This window comes from Poecilia mexicana, unplaced genomic scaffold (genome assembly GCF_051168715.1).
Source record: "Poecilia mexicana isolate PSO_F unplaced genomic scaffold, ASM5116871v1 scaffold_7, whole genome shotgun sequence".
NCBI classification, from domain to species: Eukaryota; Metazoa; Chordata; class Actinopteri; order Cyprinodontiformes; family Poeciliidae; genus Poecilia; species Poecilia mexicana.
Genome location: NW_028263376.1, coordinates 24,769,980 through 24,794,530, shown reverse-complemented (window position 1 = coordinate 24,794,530; position 24,551 = coordinate 24,769,980). Strand labels below are relative to the sequence as shown.

The 24,551-nt window shown below is 36.8% G+C and overlaps 2 protein-coding genes and 1 pseudogene across 2 annotated transcripts in view; 2 read left to right on the top strand and 1 right to left on the bottom strand.

Moving 5' to 3' along the window:
- The first annotated feature begins 296 nt into the window (after positions 1-296).
- Positions 297-24,551, top strand: part of LOC148158443 (deoxynucleoside triphosphate triphosphohydrolase SAMHD1-like) — a 40,067-nt gene continuing 15,812 nt past the window's right edge. The window contains exons 1-3 of the mRNA XM_088007310.1: positions 297-433; positions 17,242-17,402; positions 17,653-17,768. The gene's annotated coding sequence lies outside the window, so the exon portion shown is untranslated. The remainder of the gene's footprint in view (positions 434-17,241; positions 17,403-17,652; positions 17,769-24,551) is intronic.
- On the top strand, positions 313-13,097 carry LOC148158445 (uncharacterized). The gene is made up of 14 exons (XM_088007304.1): positions 313-433; positions 1,240-1,400; positions 1,634-1,749; positions 2,239-2,309; positions 3,122-3,268; positions 3,670-3,770; positions 3,856-3,964; positions 4,053-4,144; positions 4,263-4,378; positions 8,852-10,401; positions 10,977-11,066; positions 11,215-11,319; positions 11,494-11,620; positions 11,942-13,097. Exons 1-14 carry the CDS (start codon positions 368-370, stop codon positions 11,944-11,946), a joined length of 2,856 nt encoding a protein of 951 aa, XP_087863430.1. The 5' UTR covers positions 313-367; the 3' UTR covers positions 11,947-13,097.
- Positions 19,473-22,290, bottom strand: LOC148158444 (uncharacterized; annotated as a pseudogene).

The following is a 24,551-nucleotide window of genomic DNA, read 5'->3' as shown; positions in this document are numbered from 1 at the left end:
TTACATCAGAACATAACCCTGCCCTGAAGGAGGATACACTCCCTCTGTCAATATAAATTGCTGCTGTGATAGAAGCAGGTTGGCATTTTGATTCTGAAGATCCTGACGTGACTCTGAAGTTTCCTTGCTGCGCTGGTAATATTGCATTGAGTAACAAAAAAAAAAAAAAAAAACTGATTAATTTGCTTTAAAAATAGTCATGTTCAAAGAAAGGATATTAATAAATGCTATGTTATCTGTTTCACACTAGAATGTCTGTCTTTGTTTTAATATTTTCCTTCTTTACAGCATCTTGTCATCAGTCATCTGATCCTTCATTTCAAGAGTTTTGCTGACCATCTGCTGATCCTACAAAACCTCTGAAACAATGGCAGACAATGATTCAGAAACAATGGCAGACAATGATTCAGAAACAATGGCAGACAAAACTAAGGTAAAACTGTTTCTACTGGAGCAGGTGTGGAAAAACTCATTTTCATTTCGTACCACATAATCACAAATGTCCTCAAAGGGCTGGTTGTGGAAGAATGCTTTGATGAAATTATCCATTAGCAAGTTGTTAAAATATTAATAAATTGCTCAGTGCTTAAAATTAAATCATATTGAACATATTTTTACACTGATGTAATTTGGCAGGATACAACATAAAAACTGCTTTAATTAAATTAACATTTTAAGCACATAACTTTTATAGTCAGCTGTTTGAAAACTTGTGACCAACCGGATTTGGCCCCTGCGACTTTAGTTTGACATGTGTCCACTAAAGGGAGACATAACTCTCTGTTCCTCTGTGTTCACAATTCCTATGCAGCAAAAGTGGTGAAAATAACTTGGTGGGTTACAAAACACTGCATAATTATACTGTTTGAAATACACCATAAGTGATACAAAGTAAAGAAAGAATATGACCATTCGTAAAGGAGGACTTTATTAAGACTAATAAATTGTTAGATCAGCTTTATATGTAAAATCTGAATCACACTACTTACCCAGAGATAAATTATATTTTTTTTCAAATTTAAAAGTCTAGTTTTGTGTCTCTACTTTGTCACATCCTGTGCTTTTAAGATTTATTAAAAATTCTCATTACAGAATGGAAAATAAATATTGAACAAGTTAGGATTTTTTAACAAAGTTATCACTCAAGTTTCTGTCCTGTTGGTTTGACACATATATGAATTATTCTTGGTCCTTTTCTTTAGATAGTGATTTTGACCTGATTCTTTACCTGGTTGTCAGGTGTTCAAAGATTCCGTTCATGGCAGTCTGGAGTTGCACCCAATCCTTGTCAAGATCATCGATACGCCTCAGTTTCAGCGACTTCGAAACATCAAGCAGCTTGGAGGGACGTATTACGTTTATCCTGGAGCCTCTCACAACCGCTTTGAACACAGCATTGGGTAAATGTCTGTATTTATTGCACATAATTGCTGTTAATTAACTTAAGGTAGTGGCGTAAAGAGAGAAATACTTAAACAGTGCCTTGCAAAGTGCTTCTCATAACCAGTTATAAATGTTTAAGGAAGTGGTGGTTTAGAGGCAACATTAATTGTCTGTTAAATGTTCATGTCAGTTCCTTATATTTATTTAGTATGAGATTTTTTTTTTTTTTTTTTCTGTTGTTCTGGTACAGGGTGGCGCACTTGGCTGGAGAACTTCTTCAGACTCTCAAAAAGAAGCAGCAAAAACTCAGAATTGATGAGAGGGACGTCCTTTGTGTGCAGATTGCTGGACTTTGCCATGACCTGGGTGAGGTGTTAACCAAAAAGACAGTTTCACAATATTCTACTTCTTCACAATCTACTTCCTTGCCTCAAATGAGGAAATGAATTATGTTTGTTGCTCCTTTTGACTATTGTCATTTTACACTATATGGTTTGGCAAAGGACGTATTCCACTTGTTCAAAATCTACTTCCAAATCAATACAGAGAAAAAATAAATAATTCAGATGAAATCAGCATTTATTTTATAAAATAAGTCTTTTGACTTTGAAAAAAAATGATAAAATAATATGGTGATATTTTTTATTACAATTTTATTATTTACTGCCATATCTGTTTCAAAATAGAATCTTTACTTCAGACAAAACCACAACTGAGTTTTAAACTAATCCTTTTTAGGATAAAAACGAATTAGTGGATCACTGGTTTCCAGAATGAAAGAGACTAATTTCAGAAATTTTATTTTCATTTCGAGTCAGACTTCTGACCCCATTTACTCTGTTTCTCTCTTTCCAGGACATGGACCATTTTCCCACATGTTTGATCAAATGTTTATACCTAAAGCACGTCCTGGATATGACTGGAGTGTAAGAAATTATTTTTACCCATTCTGAATTACTGCTTCATTTATTTTTTCAGACTGATTTAAGAATAAAAAAGCTTATGTTTTTCCTCCATTCTTGGAATTGGAGTTTGATTAAGAAAGTTATTTTTGTACTGCTTTAAAGATGACAAGATTTTATGTTGACTACCTAGTTTGTAAGGAATATGACATCCCCTAATCCAGTGTTTTGAACAGCTAGATTAACAAAAATGTTTTCGGTGCTGTTCCGGCAGGTACAAATAAAACAGGTGCAATGCATTATGGATACATGTAAAAAAATGTCAATTTCATTAGATCAATATTGCGTGTCCCTCATTTCGGAAAGTGAAAGTCATATTTGTGTATTCGTTACACTGACAGTAGGATATTCGACCCTTAATTTCTGGTAATTTTTGTGATTTGTCTTGCAGATAAAGAAAACCCAAAAATCAGTGTCTTAGAAAATTTTAATTTACATATGATCATTAAAAATAGTATGTTAGACAGTGCTATGACACTCCTTCTAGCTCTAATTTGTTGGGGTTCTTTTGCTGAAAGCTGTGCATTTCTTCAGATCATAATAGTAATAGTAACACTAGGAGGAGGTGGAGGAGTTTGATCTTTTCACAGATGATCTGACTCAGTATACTATCATGATATGGTGACAGTTTTAAGAATTATGTAAAAAAAAAACATATTTTTGTGAAAGTTACATACTGCTGCTTCCTCTTTATTCTGATTTATCCAGAATATGTTTCTTTTATTTTTGAAATGTGCCTGTGTCTTTTTGAATAACTAATTTTATGTGCCTTGCAGCATGAGAAGGCATCTCAAGACATGTTTGACCATCTAGTGGAAGAAAATGAGTTGAACAAATTCATGGAGGACCACGGCCTGGTGCCGAAAGAGGACCTTCCCTTTATAAAGGAGCTGATTGATCCTCCGAATGTTAAAACAATTGAGGTACCCATTTGTACAGCTTTTGAAATCTATGAATATAGTCGTCGACTTGGTCTTGGTTGGTCTGGTATAATATGTTGCAGTACCAAATGTTATTACCATCTTTGAATGTCATGAATGCATTGATAATAAATTTTGCAATCACTGATATAGAAACTTAGATAAATTAGAGAGGGCACTTTTTTAGAAGGGAAGTGAGAAGTAGTTGTCAAAGCAGTTTACCTGGATCAATAAAGGTTAAATAAATCAACAGAAGGGATTAACCGCATTGTGTCAAAAATCATTAATGTGCTTTTGACAAAGGTTAATTTTTACTTCTTTCAGTTTCTAGTTTCTGTCTGTGGAATCAGAAACATAACTTAAAAAATTAGTTCTTGTCTCCAATTCGGTGTTCTTTTTAACAGTGGCCACACCATGGCCGACCCAGAGAGAAGGCCTTCCTCTATGAAGTTGTGTCCAACAAAAGGAACAAGATTGATGTGGATAAGTGGGATTATTTTGCCAGGTGGGTTTATATGCCCAAATTAAAAAAATAAAAATAAAAAAATCCTAACTAATTTTTAAGCAAGTTTTTTCTTGCCATACATCAGGGATTTCCATCACTTGGGTATGAAGAACAACTTTGACTGCCATCGCCTGATTAAATTTGCCAGAGTGTGTGAAGTGGATAAGGAGATGCAGATCTGTTACAGAGACAAGGTTTGATTTGTTTCATTATTTTTCCTTCCCATCAACATAAAATTCCAAAATTCCAAAATTAGCCACTAAATGTTATCATTGTTAACAGGAGGGGTTCAATCTGTACAACATGTTCTACACAAGGTTCTGTTTGCACAAAAGAGCCTGCCAGCACAAAGTGGCCAACAGCGTAGAGTGGATGTAAGGAGCCCTTGACATTTCAGTAGATTAGAGACCGTAGTTTCTGTTTTATCACTTTCTATCACTTTCTGTTTTGTTCTTTTTGTTCTCACAATTATAAGCTGGCTTTTTCCTTCAGGATCACAGACGCTTTTCTGAAAGCAGATAAACACATCAAGATTGAAGGCAAGGATGGAAAGATGTTCACTCTCTCCACAGCTATTGATGACATGGTGGCATACACTAAGCTGACAGGTGAGGAAACATTCACAATACTTTAGAAAAGCGTTTGATTAAATATGGATTTTTAAGACCAACATAGATATGTATTTTTTATTTCAACTGTATAAAATCAAAGAGAAAAAACTTAAGATTAAGAAATAAATGCTTCTTTTGGGTCTATAATGTATATGGGACTAAAACCAACCTTAGCACTCATAATTTAATTATATTGTATTATTTATATCAATACCACTTTGAACATATATTTTTAACACCTTCACTTACTGGATAAATTTAAAGCAAATATAACATTAGCAGAACTATTTGATCTAAGTTTTTACCCCTATTTTCCTCAACCCTGTTTGCAGAGGTAGACAGACATTTTACTTAAGTTATCTTAACACTACATCAACATTTTTTCCACAGTGTATTTTCACTGAGATTGTACATTTTGAAAATACATCATGTACCATTTTCAATATTCTTCTTGTATAATCACATGACTGTGACATAAAACTACAAGCCCATTTTAGATCTACAATTAACCCAAATAATAGAAAATAGAAAAAATGAAAAACAAAATGAAAAATTAAATTAAAATAAAATAAATATAACTAGTAATGTGAATAAAAGGAGAGGGAGTGGACATTCTTGTTTGACACAATTTCTTCTGTTTGATTATTATGTAATTTGTTAGATGCGAGAAAACTTAGTGAGAACATTCTTTAGAGATTTTGTTATAATTTTCCTTTAGTTCAAAAGTTTACACACATTGGTCAGTATCAGAGATAACTGTCTTTTAAACTGTATTACTTGGGTTTCCTTCAACAAACCTCTAACACATTTGAGTTAATTAGAAGAACACCTGTGGATATATTTTAAGGCCACGCCTGAAACACACTGCTTTCTAGTTTGACGTGATAAGACAGTCAAAAGAAATCAGCCAAAATACCAGGATAAGAATTGTGCAGCTACACTAGTGTAGTTCATCCTTGGGAACAGTTTACCAATGTTTGAAGGTGCCTCGTTAATCTGTTCATACAATTATATACATAATAAGAATTTCCAACTATCTTATTGCTCAAGAAGGAGACAGGTTCTCTGTCCTAGAAATGAATGGATGGAATTGTATTTTCCACCTTCTTGGGAGACCTGATTCACTCACTGTTATTTTCCAGTAATGATCTGTGTTATGCGTGGTAAAACAATGTGTTTTAAGTTCATCATGGAATTTGTTAATTGTGTGAGTGAATAAACTGAACAAACTTCATGGACTTCATTCCAAAATGTAGAGATTGACCCCCAGAACAAAACACAAAGACCTAGTGTGGATGCTGGCTAAAGCTGGTGAGACAGTGTCATTATCCACAATGAAACTCTCCTGTACCGACACGGACTGAGAGGCCATCCAATGAGGAAGAAGCCATTACTTCCAAAGAAACATAAAAAGACAGATTGCAGTTTGCAAATGCACACAGTGACAAAGATCTTACTTTTTGGAGACATGTCCCATGGTCTGATGAAACTAAAGTGGAACTGTTTGGCCATAATGACCTTGAAGCATATATGACACAATGAACATTTGGAGTAAGAATGTGGATGCTTGTGGCATCCTAACTGTGAAGTATGGGGGTGGCAGTATCATGTTGTAGTGCTGGTTTGCTGCAGGAGGAACCAGTGCACTTCATAAAATAGATGCCATCACGAGACACGAGTCATAAGAAGTGGGAAGATCTGAAATCTGGAGTGGACTTTAAAATGGATTCAGTTCCTCCAGTTGTGTCAGGAGGAATGGGCCAGGACTCCATCAAACTGTTGCAAGAAACTTGTGGAAGTAAACCCAAAATAGTCATACAGTTTAAAAGACAATTATATTTGATACTGATACTGATCAAATGTAAAACATTTAAATTCAATGAAAGTTACAAAAAAAAAAAAAAACATCTCTAAAACATGTTATCACTAAGTTTCCTGCCAATTAACAAATGTAAATATTTTTGATAATTCTAACTAAGCTAAAACAAGTTTGGTCTGATTTAACTTCAACAAAATGTCCATGTATCTTTTTAGTTAGTGTATGTAAATATATGGTTTCAATTGTATAATTGATAAGGCCATTTAATCTTAGAGATTGTTTTCTTCGTCCAATAAAAGGATGAAATTATTTAGTCCAGAAGGACACATTCTTTTTGGATCAAATAATATTCAGGATACTTCCAATATTGCCATTGTTTCCTCCCAACGATTAACCCATTCTGATCCTAGTTTATTATGTCTGGTGGCATTTTTCCAATTGTGTTGCCAGAATTTTGCTGATAAATTTGAGATAGAGTTGGGTAAATTGATAGTTCTCCGGTTTTCACATTTATTTGGGAGTATACCTGGCTTTAGCAGTAGAATAATTAGTCCCTGCTTCATGTAGAGTGAAAGACTGCCTTTTATAAATTACTATCAACATGTCTAGTAGAAGTGTCAGCAGTTTATCCCATTATATTTATTCCATCAATAGCTTGTGCTATTTCTTCTGAATTTATTCCTATATGTCATAGAACTTTGAACACATTCAAAGGGTGAGGGACATTGAGTCTGAGTGGACCATGTTCCACACCTCCATTGTCGACGCAGCTTATTGGAACTGTGGCCACAAGATTGTCGGTACCTGTCATGGCGGCAACCCTCAAACCCGCTGGTGGACACCTTCAGTGAGGGATGCTTTCAGGCTGAAGAAGGAGTCCTATTGGGGCTTTCGGCTTGTTGGACCCCTGAAACAGCAGATGAGTACCATGAAGCCATGCGGTATGTGGCTCGAGTGGTTGCTTAGGCAAAAATTTAGACATGGGAGGAGTTTGGAGAAGCCATGGAGAAAGACTTTTGCACGGCTTTTAGGTGATTCTGGTCCACCGTCTGACATCTCAGGAGAGGGAAGCTGTACAGCACCAACATTGTTTATAGTGCGAATGTTGTGCCGCTGACCTCGACTCAAGATCTCATGAGCCAGTGGGTAGAATACTTCCTCAATCCCACCGACATGTCTTCCATTGAGGAAGCAGAGCCTGGGGACTTTGGGTTGGGCTCTCCTATCTCTGGGGATAAGGTCACCAAGGTGGTTAAAGAGCTCCTCGGTGGAAAGGTGCCGGGGGTGGATGAGATTTGCCAGGAGTTCCTTAATGCTCTGGATGTTGTCGGGTTGTGTTGGTTCATGCAGCTCTGTAACATTGCGTGCCACCCCAGTCTCCTGGATTGGCAGACTGGGGTGGTGGTCCCCCTATTCAAAAAGGAGAACCACAGAGTGTGCTCCAACTACAGATGGAGTATGAGGTACCACGCCCATTGACACGGGCTGTCCCTGTATGTCTGGTGTCAAAGTCCGGTCTACTTTGCTGGCAGTAAGTCGGGCTCTTTTCTGGTGAGAGTTGGAATCCGCTAAGGCTGTCCTTTGTCAATGATTCTGTTCATTACTTTTATGAAGAGAATTTCTAGATGCAGTTAAGTTGTTGAGGGGATCCATTTTGGTGGCCTTAGGATCGTGTCTTTGCTTTTTGCACACAATGTGGTCCTACTGGCTTCATCAGGTCGTGATCTACAGCTTTTGTTGGAGTGGTTCAGAGCCAAGTGTGAAGCGGCCAGGATGGGACCAGTGCCTCCAAATCTGAGGCCATAGACTTGAGCTGGAAAAGGGTAGAGTGGCTTTTTCAGGTTGGGGAAGACGCCCTGCCTCAAGTGGAGGAGTTTAAGTATCTTGGGATATGTTCATGAATGACGGATAAAAGAAGCGGGAGATTGATAGGTGGATTGGTGCAGCATCTGCAGTGAGGTGGGCACTGTACCAGTCTGTTATGGTGAAGAAAGAGCTGAGTCAAAAAGTGAAGCTCTTGATTTAACTGGTCAATCTAAGTTCCTTCTCTGATCTATAATCATGAGCTTTGGGCCATGACCGAAAGAACGAGATCACGGATACACACGGCCCAAATTAGTTTTCTCTAGAGGGTGTTCAGGCTGTAGGGACAGTGGCGCAACTGCACATTATTCGGGTGAATGCGAAAACATAAATCCACCCCCCCCCCCCCCCCCCCCCCCGAGGCGAGGACACCTTGAGTGTGAAACTCGCACTAGATTTACCTCATTAAGGCGTGCTGAAGTGTATGGGAAAACATAATCGGCACCCTCCAGACGGGGTTTTGGCGCCCCCTCTGGTGCTGCACCCCTATACGTTGCATGCGGTGCATACCCACTTTTTGCGCCACTGTGTATGGACTATATTTTTTCGGCTGATCTGAGAACAGCTTAGGATTCCCCTGGAGGAGCTGGCCCAAGTGGCTGAGGAGAGGGAAGTCTGGGCCTCCATACTTAGAGTGCTACCCCTGCGACCTGACTCCAGAAAAGCGGAAGAAAATGGTTGCATGTTCTGATGGTGTGAATAAATTACCCAGTGTAAATTAATTTGTCTTTATACTTATGTAACTAGATAATAAAATATGTTTTATTTATTTCCTGGCTTCCCTGTAGATAATGTATTTGAACAGATACTGAACCACCCGTCTGATGCGGGCATTGAAGAAGCAAAAAAGATTCTGGAACACCTGTGTACTAAAGCAGATATCGAAGAAACTAAGAAGATACTGAACAATTCATCTACTGAAGAACCCAATGAAGAGGCAAAGAAAATACTGGACCACCTGTCTACTGGTGTGGGCTTTAAAGCATTAGAGAAGACACTGGTCCATCTGTCTACTGATGCGGGGTTTGAAGAGGCAAAGAATATTCTGGACACCTTGTCTACTGCTGTAGCCATTGAAAATCTAAAGACGATACTGGTCAATCTGCCTACTAATCCAGACTTTAGAGACATAAAGAAGATACTAGACTTCCTATCTACTGATGAGGGAAAAAAAGATTCAAAGAAGAAACTGGAACACCAGTCTGCTGATGCAGCCATTGAAAAGGCAAATGAGATACTGGACCACCTGTCTACTGATGCAGCCATTGAAAAGGCAAATGAGATACTGGACCACCTGTCTACTGATGCAGCCATTGAAAAGATAAAGAAGATATTGGAACACCTCTCTACTTATGCAGGCTTTAAAGAGCTAAAGAAGATACTGGACCACCTGTCTGCTGGTGTGTGCTTTAAAGAGGTGAAGAAGATACTGGACCACCAGTATACTGATGCAGCCATTGAAGAGCTAAAGAAGATACTGGGCCACCTGTCTACTGATGTGGGCTTTGATTATGTAAAGACGATACTGGACCACCTTGTTAAAAAGTTAAATGCCATACTTGCCTACCTAGCTCCTTATGTGGGTCCTGAAACAGTAGAGGAGATACAAGAACTCCAGTCTGCTGATACAGCCATTAAAAAGATACTACAACATCTGTCTACTGATGAGGGCTTTAAAGAGGTAGAAAAGAGACTGGAACGCAAGCGTACTGATGCAGCCTTTGAAGAGGCAAAGAAGATACTGGAACACCTGTCTACTGATAACGACTTTAAAGACGTAGACAGCATACTGCACCACCTGTCTATTGATACTGCCTTTAAAAAGGTAAAGAAGATATTGCAAGACCAGTATACCGATGCAGCCACTGAAGAGGCAAAGATACTGGAACACCTGTATACTGATGCAGACACTGAAAAAGTAAAGATGATACTGAAGCACCTGTCTACTGATGCAGCCATTGAAAAGGTAAAGAGGATACTGAAGCACCTGTCTGCAGATGCTGAAAAGGCAAAGAAGATACTGGAGCACCCTTCTACTCGTGAAGTCATTGAACAGATAAAGAAAATACTGGAGTACTTTTTTACTGATGCAGATGCTGAGAAGGCAAAGAAGATACTGGAGCACCCTCCTACTGGTGAAGTCATTGAACAGATAAAGAAAATACTGGAGCACATATCTACTGATGCAGACATTGAAAAAGTAAAGAAGATACTAAACCACCTTTCTGCTGATCGAGACATTAAAAAGGGAAAGGAGATACTGGACAGAGTCCTTAAACGGGATCTCTACAGGTGTTGGGGGGAATTTCACTCAAAAAAATCCTCCAAAGAAATTAAGGTTAGTGTTTATTTAACTGTAAACCTGATGTTGTTTATTAAAGATAGGTAATGTGTGAATAATAAGCATGCTTTTCAGCTACTTGTTACAGTTTTATTTCTTGCACTGCACAATATGAAATCTAAATAACATATATTTATTTTAATTATTATCACAGAAATACTGATAAATAAAAAAACATGTAAAGATTCAAGTTACTGTACACAAATTCACACTAAATAAATACGGTTAAAAAACCAATATGTAAATAAATTAATTATTAAAGTTGTTTCTGATCGCTGTGTAATCTCTTTAATTTTGGTGGATGATTTATTTTAAATTAGTTACTTACATGAAGGATTTGGGGAAAATATTAATAATACTGGTCCACCTGTCTCCTAATCCAGACTTTAAAGACTGAATTAGTCTTCATAGTGCTTCAGCCTCAGTACCTAAGGTTTAATTTTTTAAAACAATTTTGTAACAGATTTAGAAATATAAATCAGTCAAGCTTCATCTTGTTGGTGTCAAGATGGAGGAATTTGGAATCTGATCAGACCTTATGTTGAATCTTTAATTTCTTTCTTTCAAAAAAGAAAATCGAGGCAGAATGGGAAAAAAAAATGAAAAAAATCAACCAACAGGGTGACACTCAACACCTGCAGCCAGAGGACTTTGTGGTTCATGTAAGTTTTAATGTACTACCTAAACATCAACAAATGTAATTATGTTAAAATTCTTCTATAAATTTAATTTTTTGTAATTCAGCCACTATCTTGATTTTTGTGAACTTTATTGTTTGTATTTATTTATTTATTTATTTATTTATTTTAGGAAATTAAATTAGACTATGGGAAGCAGGATAAAGACCCAATAGAGGATGTGCGTTTCTACCAAAAAGACGATCCAGATAAAGCCGAAGAACTTAAAAGAGATGATGTAAGAATCAAACAAATGACATAATTCACATTTTTTTACTTTTTATATACTTATTCTGTTTCTTTCCATTCATACTGTTGCTCACAATTTAGTGAATTTATATTAAAACCACTCCTGCTCTTATTTCATTTGCTCCATGTAATGCAGTATGTGTTCTTGACACTCTTTTTTTAGGTATCTAACCTTCTTCCAGCAAAATTTGAAGAGACAATAATCAGATTCTACTGCAAAAGGACAAATGATCCGGAGGCTGGCAAGCAGCAATTTAAGAAATTTAAGTCCACACACGACAAATTTCCAGGTATTTCTTAGGTATTTCTTTCTGCTGCATTTGAAAGCAACAATTATATTTAATTGGTAAATATGTTGTGACAGAAATTGTTTCTGCTTTAGTTGAATGAGTAGATCCCGCAATTTTATAAACCATTGTATTCCTTTAAAATTTTAAAAAATGTATTCAGCTTTAGGTGTTTTGAAAGATTAATTGTTTTAGTGTCCAAAAAACACAATATGTCAGATTTTATCTCTACTGCAGTGTAAATGTTTGCAATGATGCTTCTGTTATTATTGTGTGTGGTCTGAACTCTCTTAACAAGCATCTGCCTTTTATGATATTCTGCAGAATGAAGATGTGGCAGCTTCTGAAGAGTCTCTTCCATAATCCAGCTGGGGCAGCAATTATAAAGTTATATGAAATAAACTTGTTTTTTAGAGTAAGTGCAGAAACAACCCTATATGAATCATTTGGAGAAGGTTTTTTGTTAAACTCTGATTTAATTTTTTTTATTTTTTTTATTAAGAACAGGTGTTTATCAGCACAATTTAAATATACCTATAAGGAGAAGGAAAGGGTTCATAATAAGGGTTAATATTAGAATGCTTTGATTCCTATTTGGAGGTTTTTGTTATAAGAAATAAAGTTTTACATATTAAAAACATATTTAAATTATCTATTTAGTTGGGCTTTATTTAGTTTTATTTTAAGGTTAAGTTCTGAAATGTAAGAAACGATCCCATATTATATACATGGGAGGCTCATATTGTTCTTCAATTTGCAGATGGTGGGTTTCAGGATAATCTTTACTTATCGCTGCAACATTTAAAGTTTTTATTTATTTTTATCATTAGTTTCAGACTTGGCTTATTTTCCCTTGTAGTTTAGTTTTCTTTGAGATTTGGCTGCAATGTGTTTGTACTTTATTTTTTATTTTATTTTAATGTTTTATGTACTTTTAATATTACAACTGTATTTTAGGGTAGTACTTTAAAAATACCATACTTTACTAAAATATGTTTTCACAAACAATTCACAAATTTCTTGTTTATTGAACTTGATTTTCATAGTGGTGAAGGTAACATCTTTTCAAAGATTGAAGAAAGTTCTGTTTAAATGACTTTATTTTGTTAAACAAAAGAGGGCATAATACTTAAATCTAACAATGACATAAATTGGAGACATAAAAGTTGTGGCTCTGTTGTTTTCCATAGACACCAATGAGAGGCTTCAATTATGTACATTGATTACTGATTATTAGCACATACTCAGTTGAATGACAGTTTATTTTATGACTTTTATTTGATTTTGTGGCTTAATGGCATAATCAATAATATAAAGATGAAAGATTACTTGGATTTTATTCCCTTCCCTATACTTTTTATTGGAATATTTCATAACTTCACACTCTTTCAATAAAGTACTTAATTGTACATGTTTGATGAACTCTAAAATACAGATATTGCAGTCAAAGTAAAATAAAATTGGTCTTTCCATCATTGCAGTTGGTGTCTCATTTATTCTGCTTTGCAGCTGTACAGGAGAAGTAAAACATATCCACCTCACTTCTGTTTTAAACTAAATCTTCTGCTGATTGGTAGATAGTTTTATTCGTTGTACATCTTCATTGTCCATATTTAAAAAACATAACGCACTTAAAAGCATTAGACAGGCCAGTTAAGTCTACTGTAAACATAAGAACATTTGGCCTTTTCTAATATTTTGATCAGGACAAAAACATAAAATACCTTTTTATTCAAAACAAAATTTCTATAGAGTAGTTCTGTAATGTTTGAATTGGCATATACATTCATATTCAATCAATCATAATGTCGAAAAGTTAATGGATTTCAGTAACTCAACCCTAGTAAAAAATAAAAGTATACTTTAGTATAATAAATTTTAACATACTTTAGCACACCCAGCTAAACAGCTATAGATCGAAATTCATTCAAAGTATGGAGAGGTAGATACAACCATTTTAAATGAAACCCTTCCAAATCACTGCTTCTGGCAGTGATGAGTAAATAAGTCTTCGTGTCGAGTTCCTTTACTACAGGAATCCATTGACCACATAATGAGAACAAGTTGATCTGGATTTAAATGGCTGCAACAGTCAATGATGTGATGAACCTGTTTCATTCTTGGCATGAGTTTGTTTTGTGATCAAAAACAACAAAGAAGCATCAGCTGTTGTACTATATCACGTTCAGTAATGGATGTGTTCAGATATTTTTCATTCTTATCATCAAGGTTTCCATTGTTGGTTTGGATGATTGAAACAAGGTGTTGCCCATAGTTTGATACTGCATATGCTTGTACTTCAGACACTATTATATTTAAGAGGCAATGGAGGAATTAAAATAAAAAGGTAAACACATTTTCTCAAAGTTGCATAAATGATAAATGTTTGTACATTTACTCCCAAACAAATAAAGCTAGCAAACTAAGTATTGAACACTTCATTGTTCTTAATTTAACTCTTTTTAATGGGGCAAAAGAAATAAAACTCACTACAGATGTAATCCAAGAAATTCACAGATACAAATAATCAGAGCTCATAATTTCACAAATAAAATTATGGATGAAATTGAAAACGATACTTCATAGTAAATCAAACCATGATTTTCACACCAACAAATATAATTTTTGGCATGCTGTTTTTTGTGAGATGTCCTATTATTCTTACTCTAAAGTTGGTGTTTACAGTGACATCCAGAGACTTCATGTTTGCCCTCAATAAACAGAATGTTATTCTCCCATTATTTCACTGGCTTCTCCAAATTCTCTGCAGATAATTCTAAACCATTTGTTTTCTTACACATGGCTTCACCTGTGGACTAATTTGCTATGATTTATTTATACGTATAGATTTGTTCGAATTCTGCTGACCCTGATGGAAATTTGTCAGTGGCACTTATTTTACCAGCTGTAAGGAGATTTTAAACGGCAAATCACAATATTCCAGCCAGGACTTAAATATCATTTGAACTGAATTGGTAACATAACTGAGACAACAAATGATGACAGTTCGTAGGACCAGTTCCTGTTCCATTTGATTTTTCTTTTCCCCCTAAACCCAACTCATTTTTTTATTTTTAGGCTATACTTTTCTCAAATCTGCTTTTTTATGTTACATAGCAAAGTTTTTCTACATGTACAGCAGGCATTTATATTTAAATCCCTTTTCCTATTAGATGATCTAATTAATTTGCAAAATGTAAAGAAAAAACAAAAGAGAAACAAAAAAACAGTTCTAGTTTGAAAAGAAAAAAACTATTCTCTGTTCTTCTGAATAATTGTTGCAGAAGTAGCTTTAGTTTTTTAGGATTAGCTGCACAGTGGAGGCACTGGTAACACAGTTGCCTTGCAGGAAGGAGTTCCAAGGATCAAATCCTGGCCTGGGTTCCTTCTGCATAGAGTTTGCACATTCTTGCCATGCATGTATGGATTTTCAGGTAACTCTCACAGGGTTCTCTATTATTCTCCAACAGCCCAAATCATGACTGGTACTTCAGTTAGTCTCTCTGAATTGCACTTTGGCTAAGCTTTTGTGTGCACGTTGTCTGATATGACCAATATCAGTGTTTAACTGCTTGCTTAAACCATTTGGATATCATTCAATGCTCTGGTAGAAAAAGCCAGGATAAAGGTAATTGTAGAAGAAAAAACATGTTGACTCAAACGGTTTTAGATGTCCAAACCCTACTCTTTTTTTCTTTTCTTATTTTATCTACCAAAAGAAATACCTTTTTATTTCATTCATGGTGCCTCTTTGATCATAACTCACTCCATCTTCTAATCTGTGCAAGAGATGTGGAGCATTGCGTGTTCATGCGACCGAGCACGCAAATCAGCATAACGCACCACAGTGTTTGGTTTAGTGTTGTGAAGTAGATGCTGCTTGTATGAAAAATTCAATGCAATTCTGTATAAATGTTTACCTACGAGATTTTTAATTGATGCTTGTTTTATATATTTTTTCAGTCAGGAATTGCAGGTTTTCTCGAGCAGCATGTACAGACTCTGATCAGCTCAGACAGCGCTGAGAGGTTGAAGGTGTTTTCCGATTTATATTCTGATGATAATTTAGAAAGATCTAATCCAATTTTGAGAAATGACCTGTATGGTAAAAATTGTAGTTGATCAAATTTAGGATACATTTTCCAGAAGTAGACATAGCTTTTAAGTTAGCACAGATTTGTTTTTTGGTTTTTTTACCTTAATTATCAGCCTACTATCTAGTCAATTGTTCCTTGTAATTAAAAAATGGAGAGAAAAACAGTCACTTCTTTTATTTAGAAATTAATAAATAAATTTACACATTTATAAACTCCTGTTTTACAAGTGTCAGTCCTGCTGAGAGGCATTAGGTATTATTGTCTAAAGGACATTAATCTATTTGGAGGCGGTGCTTTTGTATGTGTTCCTCTTGTACGTCAGAAGATAACCTCGCCCTTCTCACTAGGGTGTATCCGCCCTGGAGGAGGAGACACTCTAGCTGCCAATATAAACTGCTGCTGCGAGAGAAGCAGGTTGGCATTTTGATTCTGAGGATTCTGATGTGACTCTGAAGTTTCCTTGCTGCGTTGGTAATATTGCAATGAGTAAGAGAAAAAATATATATATTCATTGTGTTTGGCATTTGCTTTAAAAGCAGTCATGTTAACATAACATGATATAATAAATGCTATTTTATCTGTTTCATACTAGAATGTCTGTCTTTATTTTAATCTTTTCCTTCTTTGCAGCATCTTGGCATTAATCATTTGATCCTTAATTTCAAGAGTCCTGGTGACCATATGCTGATCCTACAAAATCTCAGAAACAATGGCAGACACTGTTTCAGAAATAATGGAAAACAAAAATAAGGTAAAACTGTTTCCACTGGACCAGGTGTGAAAAACCCATTTTCACTTTGTTCATAAATGTCTTCAAATATCCTCAAAGGGCTGGTTGTGGGAGAAAGCTTTGATGAAATTACCTTATAACAAACTGTTAAAATATTAATATTTTTACTCTGATGTAGTTTGACAGTATAGAGACAAAAATTACTTTAATTTTATTAGCAAAATAACATCTAAGCACACAACTATTATCTCGAACTGTTAAGGAAAAACTTGTGAACAGCCGGATTTGGATCCTGGGACTTTAGTTTGACATGTGTCCACTAGAGGGAGACATAACTCTCTGTTCCTCTGTGTTCTCCTATGCAGCAAAAGTGGTGAAAATAACTTGGTGGGTTACAAAACACTGCATAATTATACTGTTTGAAATACACCATAAGTGCTACAAAGTAAAGAAAGAATATGACCATTCGTACAAAGGAGGACTTTATTAAGATTAATTGTTAAATGAGTTTTACATATAAAATCTGAATCACACTACTTACCCTGATAATTTTTTTTTCTTTTTCCTTGTCAATTTAAAAAGTCTATTTTTGCGACTCTACTTTGTCATATTCTGTGTTTTTAAGAGTTATTAAAGAGTAAATAAGATTTTTCATTCATCTCTTTTCTCATTAGTTTGGATTTTTTGGACAAAGTTATCACTCAAGATTCTGTCCTCTTGGTTTCACATAGATATTAATTATTTTGGTCCTTTTCTTAAATTAGTGACACTGACATGATTCTTTACCTGGTTTTCAGGTGTTCAATGATCCCATCCATGGCAATATCGAGCTGCACCCAATCCTTGTCAAGATCATCGATACGCCTCAGTTTCAGCGACTTCGAAACATCAAGCAGCTTGGCGGAGTATATTACGTTTATCCTGGAGCGTCCCACAACCGCTTTGAACACAGCATTGGGTAAATGTCTGTATTTATTGCACATAATTGCTGTTAATTAACTTAAGATAAAGGCTTTAACTTAAAGCCTTTAAGAGGGAAATACTTACACAGTGTCTTGCAAAAGTATGTCAGTGCTTCTCAAAATAACTTTATAAATGTCTAATTACTGTGGTAGTTTAGAGCTAACATTAGTTGTCTGTTGAAAGTTCACATCAGTTCCCTTTTTTATTTATTTTGTATGAGATTTTTTGTTGTTGTTCTGGTACAGGGTGGCGCACTTGGCTGGAGAACTTCTCCAGACTCTCAAAGAGAAGCAGCAAAAACTCAGAATTGATGAGAGGGACGTCCTTTGTGTGCAGATTGCTGGACTTTGCCATGACCTGGGTGAGGTGTTAACCAAAAAGACAGTTTCACAATACACTGAGAAATGCACAGATATATAGCAACAGATCAGTGGCATGCGGTGAGATTCATTGCTGGTGAGGCACTGACTTACGACTTATACACTATGGATGTTATTGGACGTATGGAAATTTCGCGCAGGCATACAACGCTGGGGGGGCAAAAAGAATAATCTGTTACATGTCATCCATAGCCGCGTTAACTCAGTGAAACTTAGAAATGTAGGTATTAATTTCGTGCTTTGATCCACAGCAAAGTGATCTGTATTCGCCAAACTACGCAGACTCGTTGCCATAGCAACTGACAACAATGCCACTTAATGTTTTAGGATTTAACACCAAAACACATTCAAGAATTTTGCACACAGAACAGAACATTTAGTCTGTTGTAGTACGTTTTAGGCTTAATGTTTTATTAATACATAATTTCTCTGGTAGATTAGCTACCGCTTCTACTTTACTGAATTATTTAGACAAACTGTAGCCCACAAAGTGCACATTTCATAAAAAAAAACTAAACAAAAACATCTTATTGCTGTCTTACCTTTACTTATCAATGAAATCCATGCACCGCTAATTCTGCACAAAAATATCCGTTCATCCAAAGCCAAGTCTATCCTTGGCATGTCTTTTCTACTACGTTTAAGAATCATCAAACTGTCTCGAAGCAAAACTTTCAGCTCTGGTGTTGGTCTTCCTTTCGTTATCTCCTGCTTCAATTGAAAGTCCACTTTAGAAAACTGTTTAAGTGTAGAAATGTAGTCTGTAATGTTGACGTCGGAAGAGATGATTAAACAAATATATCGCTCTACTTATTTACTGTGTGGCTAGCTCCATAGCTAGCTCACTGTGTCTTACTCTGCAGTTGTGCAGTCACAATATCTGGGATCATGACCGCCCCCTGCCAAGATAACTGCCTGTCTCACCTTGAGTCTGTTCTCTGCCGTTTCTGATCGCTTCTCCGCACACAAAACACGATACACACACAGTTGGTGACAAAAAAAGACTGTACTTTATATGCATAAGCGAAATTATGGAAAATCAGTATTAAATGTTTTTTAGCCATTTTATTGCTGGCGTACAGACAGGACGGACATGCTCTCATAGAATGGCAGCCAGTGCAGTTTGCGAGAAGTTGCGCAATCCCAGGTGAGGCTATGCCTCACCTGCCTCCCCTGACCGCACATCACTGCAACAGATATATTTGTTACTATATATCTAGCAACAGATATATATTCACTTCTTTAGCTAAGCATTAGAAAGTTGCCATTTACGAAGTGCAGTACTCAGATGCAGTATTCTACTTCTTTAGCATCTATTTTGAAACCAATATAGATAAAAAAAATGAATAATTTGGATAAAATCTGCATTCATGTTTGAAAATAAGTCTTTTGACTTTGCAAAAAAATATATAAAATAATATGCAGATTTTTTTTCATGGAAATTATTTGCTGCTGAATCTGTGTAAGTAGAAATGTCACTTGATCAAAACCACAACTGAGCTTTAAACATATTCTTTGTAGGATAAATATGGACATGTAGATCACTGATTTCCAGAATGAAAGGGATCAATTTCAGATATTTGATACTAATTCTGAGTCAGAATTTAAATTCTTGTACTTTACTCCTCTGTTTCTGATAGGTACTTTTTCTCGAACCTACATAAAAAGACCACAGACAACGTATATGAATTTTATAGACAAAGCTTTTGCAAAAGGAGAACTCTTCGTCACGGCCTCTCCAGGCCGTTCACAGAGAATTCTGATCTCCTTCCACGCGAGCCCCTGTTTTATTGTCAAGCAGAACAACCAAAAGGGGCAGTCAGGAAGAACAACAAAGGTCGTAAAACTTCTAACCTAAACAAACCAGCAACTCAGTTCCAGGTGTGATATCTGATCTACGATCTGAGCCCAGTTCAGCTCTAGGTCAAACTAACACAAGAAGAATTTAAGATCTGGGAAACACAGAGTTAACTGTCTCACATGAAGATAAACAGACAGTCGTAACCTCCAGGTCAGTTTATACACACATAAGGAAGAGAACACTTTAGACTAAAAGTCACAATAATACTGATTAACATTAGACTGAATATGTACTAAAGTAATAACAAAATGATAATACCAAAAAATATCTAACATTTCCCCCCTTTTTATCATTGTACTATGTGTGTAAACTTTATACAAAAGCCAGCACAGAAAAGAAAAGAACCAATAAATGCAAGTTTTTTTTTTTTTTTTTTCCTAAGCTAAACACAGAAAATTCACAATGAATAAATGTAATATAATGAAATAAATGAAAATAAAAGAAACAGCAAAAATCAAATGCAGTTTTCTCATCACTACACCACTTGCTTTCACATTTTCGGTGTAGGAGTCATTCAGCAAATGAATTCATCTGTTTATTGATTACAGAACTTCATCACTGTTCAGAAAACCATCAGAACTCGACACAAGTCATCTTCAGTTGTGTTAATTGTTTTAAACATCATATTTCGTAGGCATGGAAAAATGCAACCTATGAACAGGCAAAAAAGAATCAAAACACCCAGAATAGGTGTTTCAAGCTTCACCAGTAAATTCCACCATGGTCTGGAAGTGAGCCAAGAAAGAAAATCAAAAGGAGATGATCCTTGTGTTCCACTTTCTATGTAATGTTTAAGTTCTTCCAGTTCCTGTTTCATCAAGCACAAAAGTTCAGCACGTTGGGCCAATGATTTTGCAGACCCCTCCCTGAGGGGCAGTGAAAAAGTCCAGGACAACACGGTTTTGCATAACCATGTTTCTCAGTTCAGTCAGTTCTTTCATGGTGCCATTGGCCAGCTGGTATGTGATGTTGATTAATCGCAGTAATCCGTACCTGTTTATCTCAACGTGGTCCCGAATCTCTCCTAGACCAACCCATGGAAACAGGCTTTGCATGAATTTTTCTCTGCCGTTCCAAATCCTGAATTCCCATGGAACTCCAGTATGTTTTGTTAGGCCTCCCCATCTTTTGACCTCTGACATAACTGTTCGTTTGGAGCGGGTGTGTAGATCATTCTGTGCTTTCCTGATGAACGCAATCGGGTTGATTAGAGGCACCACAGCACACAGTCCTCCCCAATTTTTAGGCAGGAACATGTATGCTTCATTCCCGCATACGAAGTACCAGTCTGCCAACATCCGTGAGCCATAATCTCCTGGCACTATGGCGCTGCACAGTGTTGTCACTTGTCTCCTCTTTGTCTTATGCGTGATGTTGAAACTCCTCTCCTGAAGCAAGTTGTCACAGTCTGGGTTATCCTTCCAGACTTTGCAGCCGGGGGTTGCCCTCTGACCCCTGCAGGCGATGCAGTTGATGTAATCCGGTGTCGTGTCGCAGTAGGTGTACACTTTAGCTCCTGCTAACGAAATGGTCTCTGGTATTTTCCATGTGGCTTGTGGAAACGGAAGTACGTCATCCTCAAATGAACAGTTCATAAGTCCTTTTGTGGCATCTCCTGTCCGAAGTAGAACAGAAAAATCCTTTTTGCACCATTTGCATTTTCTTCTTTTCACGGGGACGCTGAGTCGTGGTTGTGTGCTCAGGCCATAGAGACACATCTGTTTGTCATCAGTGATGCTCCCTGGGTGCAGACCTGAGTTGTGTGTGGCGATTGGTAGCTGCGCACACACATAGCAGTTCACCTTGTTCTCCTCGTGAGCAGTCCTGTTCATCAGCTTCCACACAGATCGGTGCTGTCATGCAGGTGGAACTCAGGCTCGCTTCCTTCTCCAAACATCAAACATGCTGCAGTCACAGCGCAGTAGAAGATCCATCTGGCATATGGAGTCCCCATTGCTGCTGGGCGTGCAGAGATGTTAGAACCCCCAAACTAAAGAGTGAGGATCTGTCGAGTTTCTTCACTGGCGTTGAGACGAACCACCCTAAAAAATGGAACCCCTGTGTAGCCAGAAACTTCCCCGCCACTCCGGATTAGGGATCCAACACTCTCTGCAGCTTGCAGTGACTGAGATGTATCCAGCTGGGTTTTTCAGCAATCTTTACACCTGTTGGTGTGGTCATCAGCACCTGGAACGGTCCTTCCCACCGTGGACTCGTCCAGTTCTTTCGTTTGATGACCGTTATGTAGACCCAGTCACCTTGCTCTTCCTGCGAGGGAAGAAAATCAGACGGCAGTAAATTTGCATTTAACACCTCTTTCTGTTTCAGGAACCTGATCATATAATCTGCTAATGTCTGTTCTTCATCAGCTTTTTGTATTCTGGAACAAACAGAGGCAATCTGTAAGCTCTCCCATGAATTATTTCAAAAGGTGTTAGACCATCAGCTGTCGGGGTGATGCTCATATAGAGCTTCACTAAATCTAAACATTCTGTGGAATGCAGATAGCCTTAGCTACCATCAAAGCATCTGCATGCTTTGCTGGAACTATTTCAACCCACTTAGAAAAAGCATTAATCATCATCTAACAGTATTTGTTAACTCAAGAGTTCATAACAAAAAATTTTTTATGTAAGAATTTAGTAGTTCCCTTTTTCCCCCTTTTTACACATGGCATTGCCCATGTGTCACAATCATCTAAGCTTTTATAAAGTCTTTGGGAGGATTAGTAGTTAATGCAGGTGAACTCATAGTTTTATAGAAGATATTTTAGCAGACACGTATTTTAATTGCAGGGTTATATTTTGGTTTTTCTTTGTTAAACTCTAAATTAAATTTTTCAGTTAAATTCAACGAAATATTTCATAATATTTCAACACTGCAATATCAAATTTTTTTCAACACTTAGAGATGTTTAATTTAGTTCCAAACTAGTAAATAAAACATTTGAAAATCTTTATTAGCTTAGAATCTCTAATACATTTTTTTTTATTGGTGTAATTTAGTTGCATAGCTCTATCAGTTTTTTGTTGTTTAACTTTTAATGATTATAATTTTTCTTGTTCATAGTTTCCCAACCTATGGCCCGTGGGCCCTAAGAGGATCACTGGTCCTTCTGTTAAGGACTGAGTTAACGGGTACAAAATGAACGATTTTATCTAACATTGTACCTAAAAACCTTTTAAAATGTTCTTTTCTGGGTAGATTATTCCTATATGCAAACAGGATTAGTGAGCACATTCTTTATCACTGCGGTGTGTGTATAACTTATCTCGCATTTCTCCACTGTCTCACTTCTCGCTTCCCCCTCCTGCTGTTGGCGTCGCTGCAGCTGGTCCTCCCCCCGCCTCTCCTCCAGCTCCCTGTCAGTCCAACTGGCTCTGGTGTTGGATAAGTTGTCCAGACCGTCCCTTAGTGAATGTCCAGGTTGTCCACCAATGAATTTAGTTCCAGTCCAAACGTCCAGCAGGACTCCATACAGTAGTTTGCTGCATGGCAGTTCCCAGATGTCCAAGGAATCAGGATCAGCGGACATCTTAGTGCCTTCAGGTGGCAGAAATCATCGTGTCCTTTTTCGCTTCTTTATCAACTGTCATTGGCTGGTGATCAAGGAGGGACGTCATCTGATCTGGCAGGACAGGTTTGAGTTGAGGTCGGAGGTCAGACTCACCGCAGCGAGGCTCAGACAGGAAAAGGAAAGAAGCAAATAAGAGTCCATTAGGGTTTGTTTGGCTTTCTGTGTCTTTTTTCTTTTTACAAACATTTCCATATAACTTTTCTCCTGTGATCGTATAGTGTTTAGCCGCTTATTACCCAATTTTTTAAGAACTCATAAATCCTTTCCTTATTCAACTTTTAACATGAAACATGTTAAAAGCTGTAGTCTCTTTTATCCTGTACAATATTAACCTTTAAAATGTAGAATGTAAGTTTATGTTAACTTCATCTGTGTCACGTTTCACCAGAGAACAATGGATTTCTCTAAATTTGTCGATCTTAGTGCTGCAGACTGTGAGGTCAGCGGGCAGCCCTCCTCTCAAAAAGGCCTAAGAGAGTCAAGAGGCTGGAATATTATCCAGGTCGGTACCTTACTCTGACCTCTGACCCCTCCAGTTATACAGCCAAAGGATCATTTCACCAAGTTGGTGTTGTAATCTGATTACGACACAATATATTAAACATTGTTCTCTGGGGAGAATTTTATTATTTTTATTTTTCAGCTTCTCCTCCTTCAGGAAAGTCATAATTCCGCATTTAGCATACAAAGAAGTTATTCCCATGTTTTTACTTCAGTGAGACGTCTCTCAACTGGTTTTTCTTTGAAAGTGTAGGAACACTAAAAAACAAAATAAACAAACAAAACAAACAAAACAAACAAACACCAGTGTTTCCTAAAAGTAATTATTTCTGACTTGTGAGGCTTAAACCTAATTTTTTAGTAACATTAAAAATAATTTTGCATGCACTGGTTTCATACCGAAATTCAATTTCTTTTATTTATTTATCTTTTACTTAACGTGTAACAAGCTGCACATGTGTCCACCATTTCATCAATTTTGTCTGGTGGTGTGACTTTTTGGGGTGTGGTAGAGTCTGATCATGCTGAGGATTTCTCCTGTTTGTGGTCCCCTCACTTTTGCCCAATCCTTTCCTAATGAGGGTATGGCTGCTTCTCCTGCTTCTACCCCATTTAGTCTATATGAATGGATTAATCCAGTCATGTCTTCTATCCACTTATCGGGGTCTTCTGTTACAGGCGTTATTCCTTCTACCCTTTTCCGGCCTCTTTCAAGGTCCAGGGTGCAAAAACATATAAGTTTTGTGCACCTTCCTCTAATGAGGGGTACAGTCGTGTTGCTGGGACTGCAGCGGCTGAGACTGGGGCAGACGGAGCTGCTGCAGC

Coding starts and splice junctions, on each gene's coding strand:
- LOC148158445 (XM_088007304.1), top strand. CDS start 368: ATGGCAGACAATGATTCAGAAACAATGGCAGACAATGATTCAGAAACA. Junction 434..1,239: donor CAATGGCAGACAAAACTAAG/GTAAAACTGTTT, acceptor CCTGGTTGTCAG/GTGTTCAAAGATTCCGTTCA. Junction 10,402..10,976: donor AATCCTCCAAAGAAATTAAG/GTTAGTGTTTAT, acceptor CTTTCAAAAAAG/AAAATCGAGGCAGAATGGGA.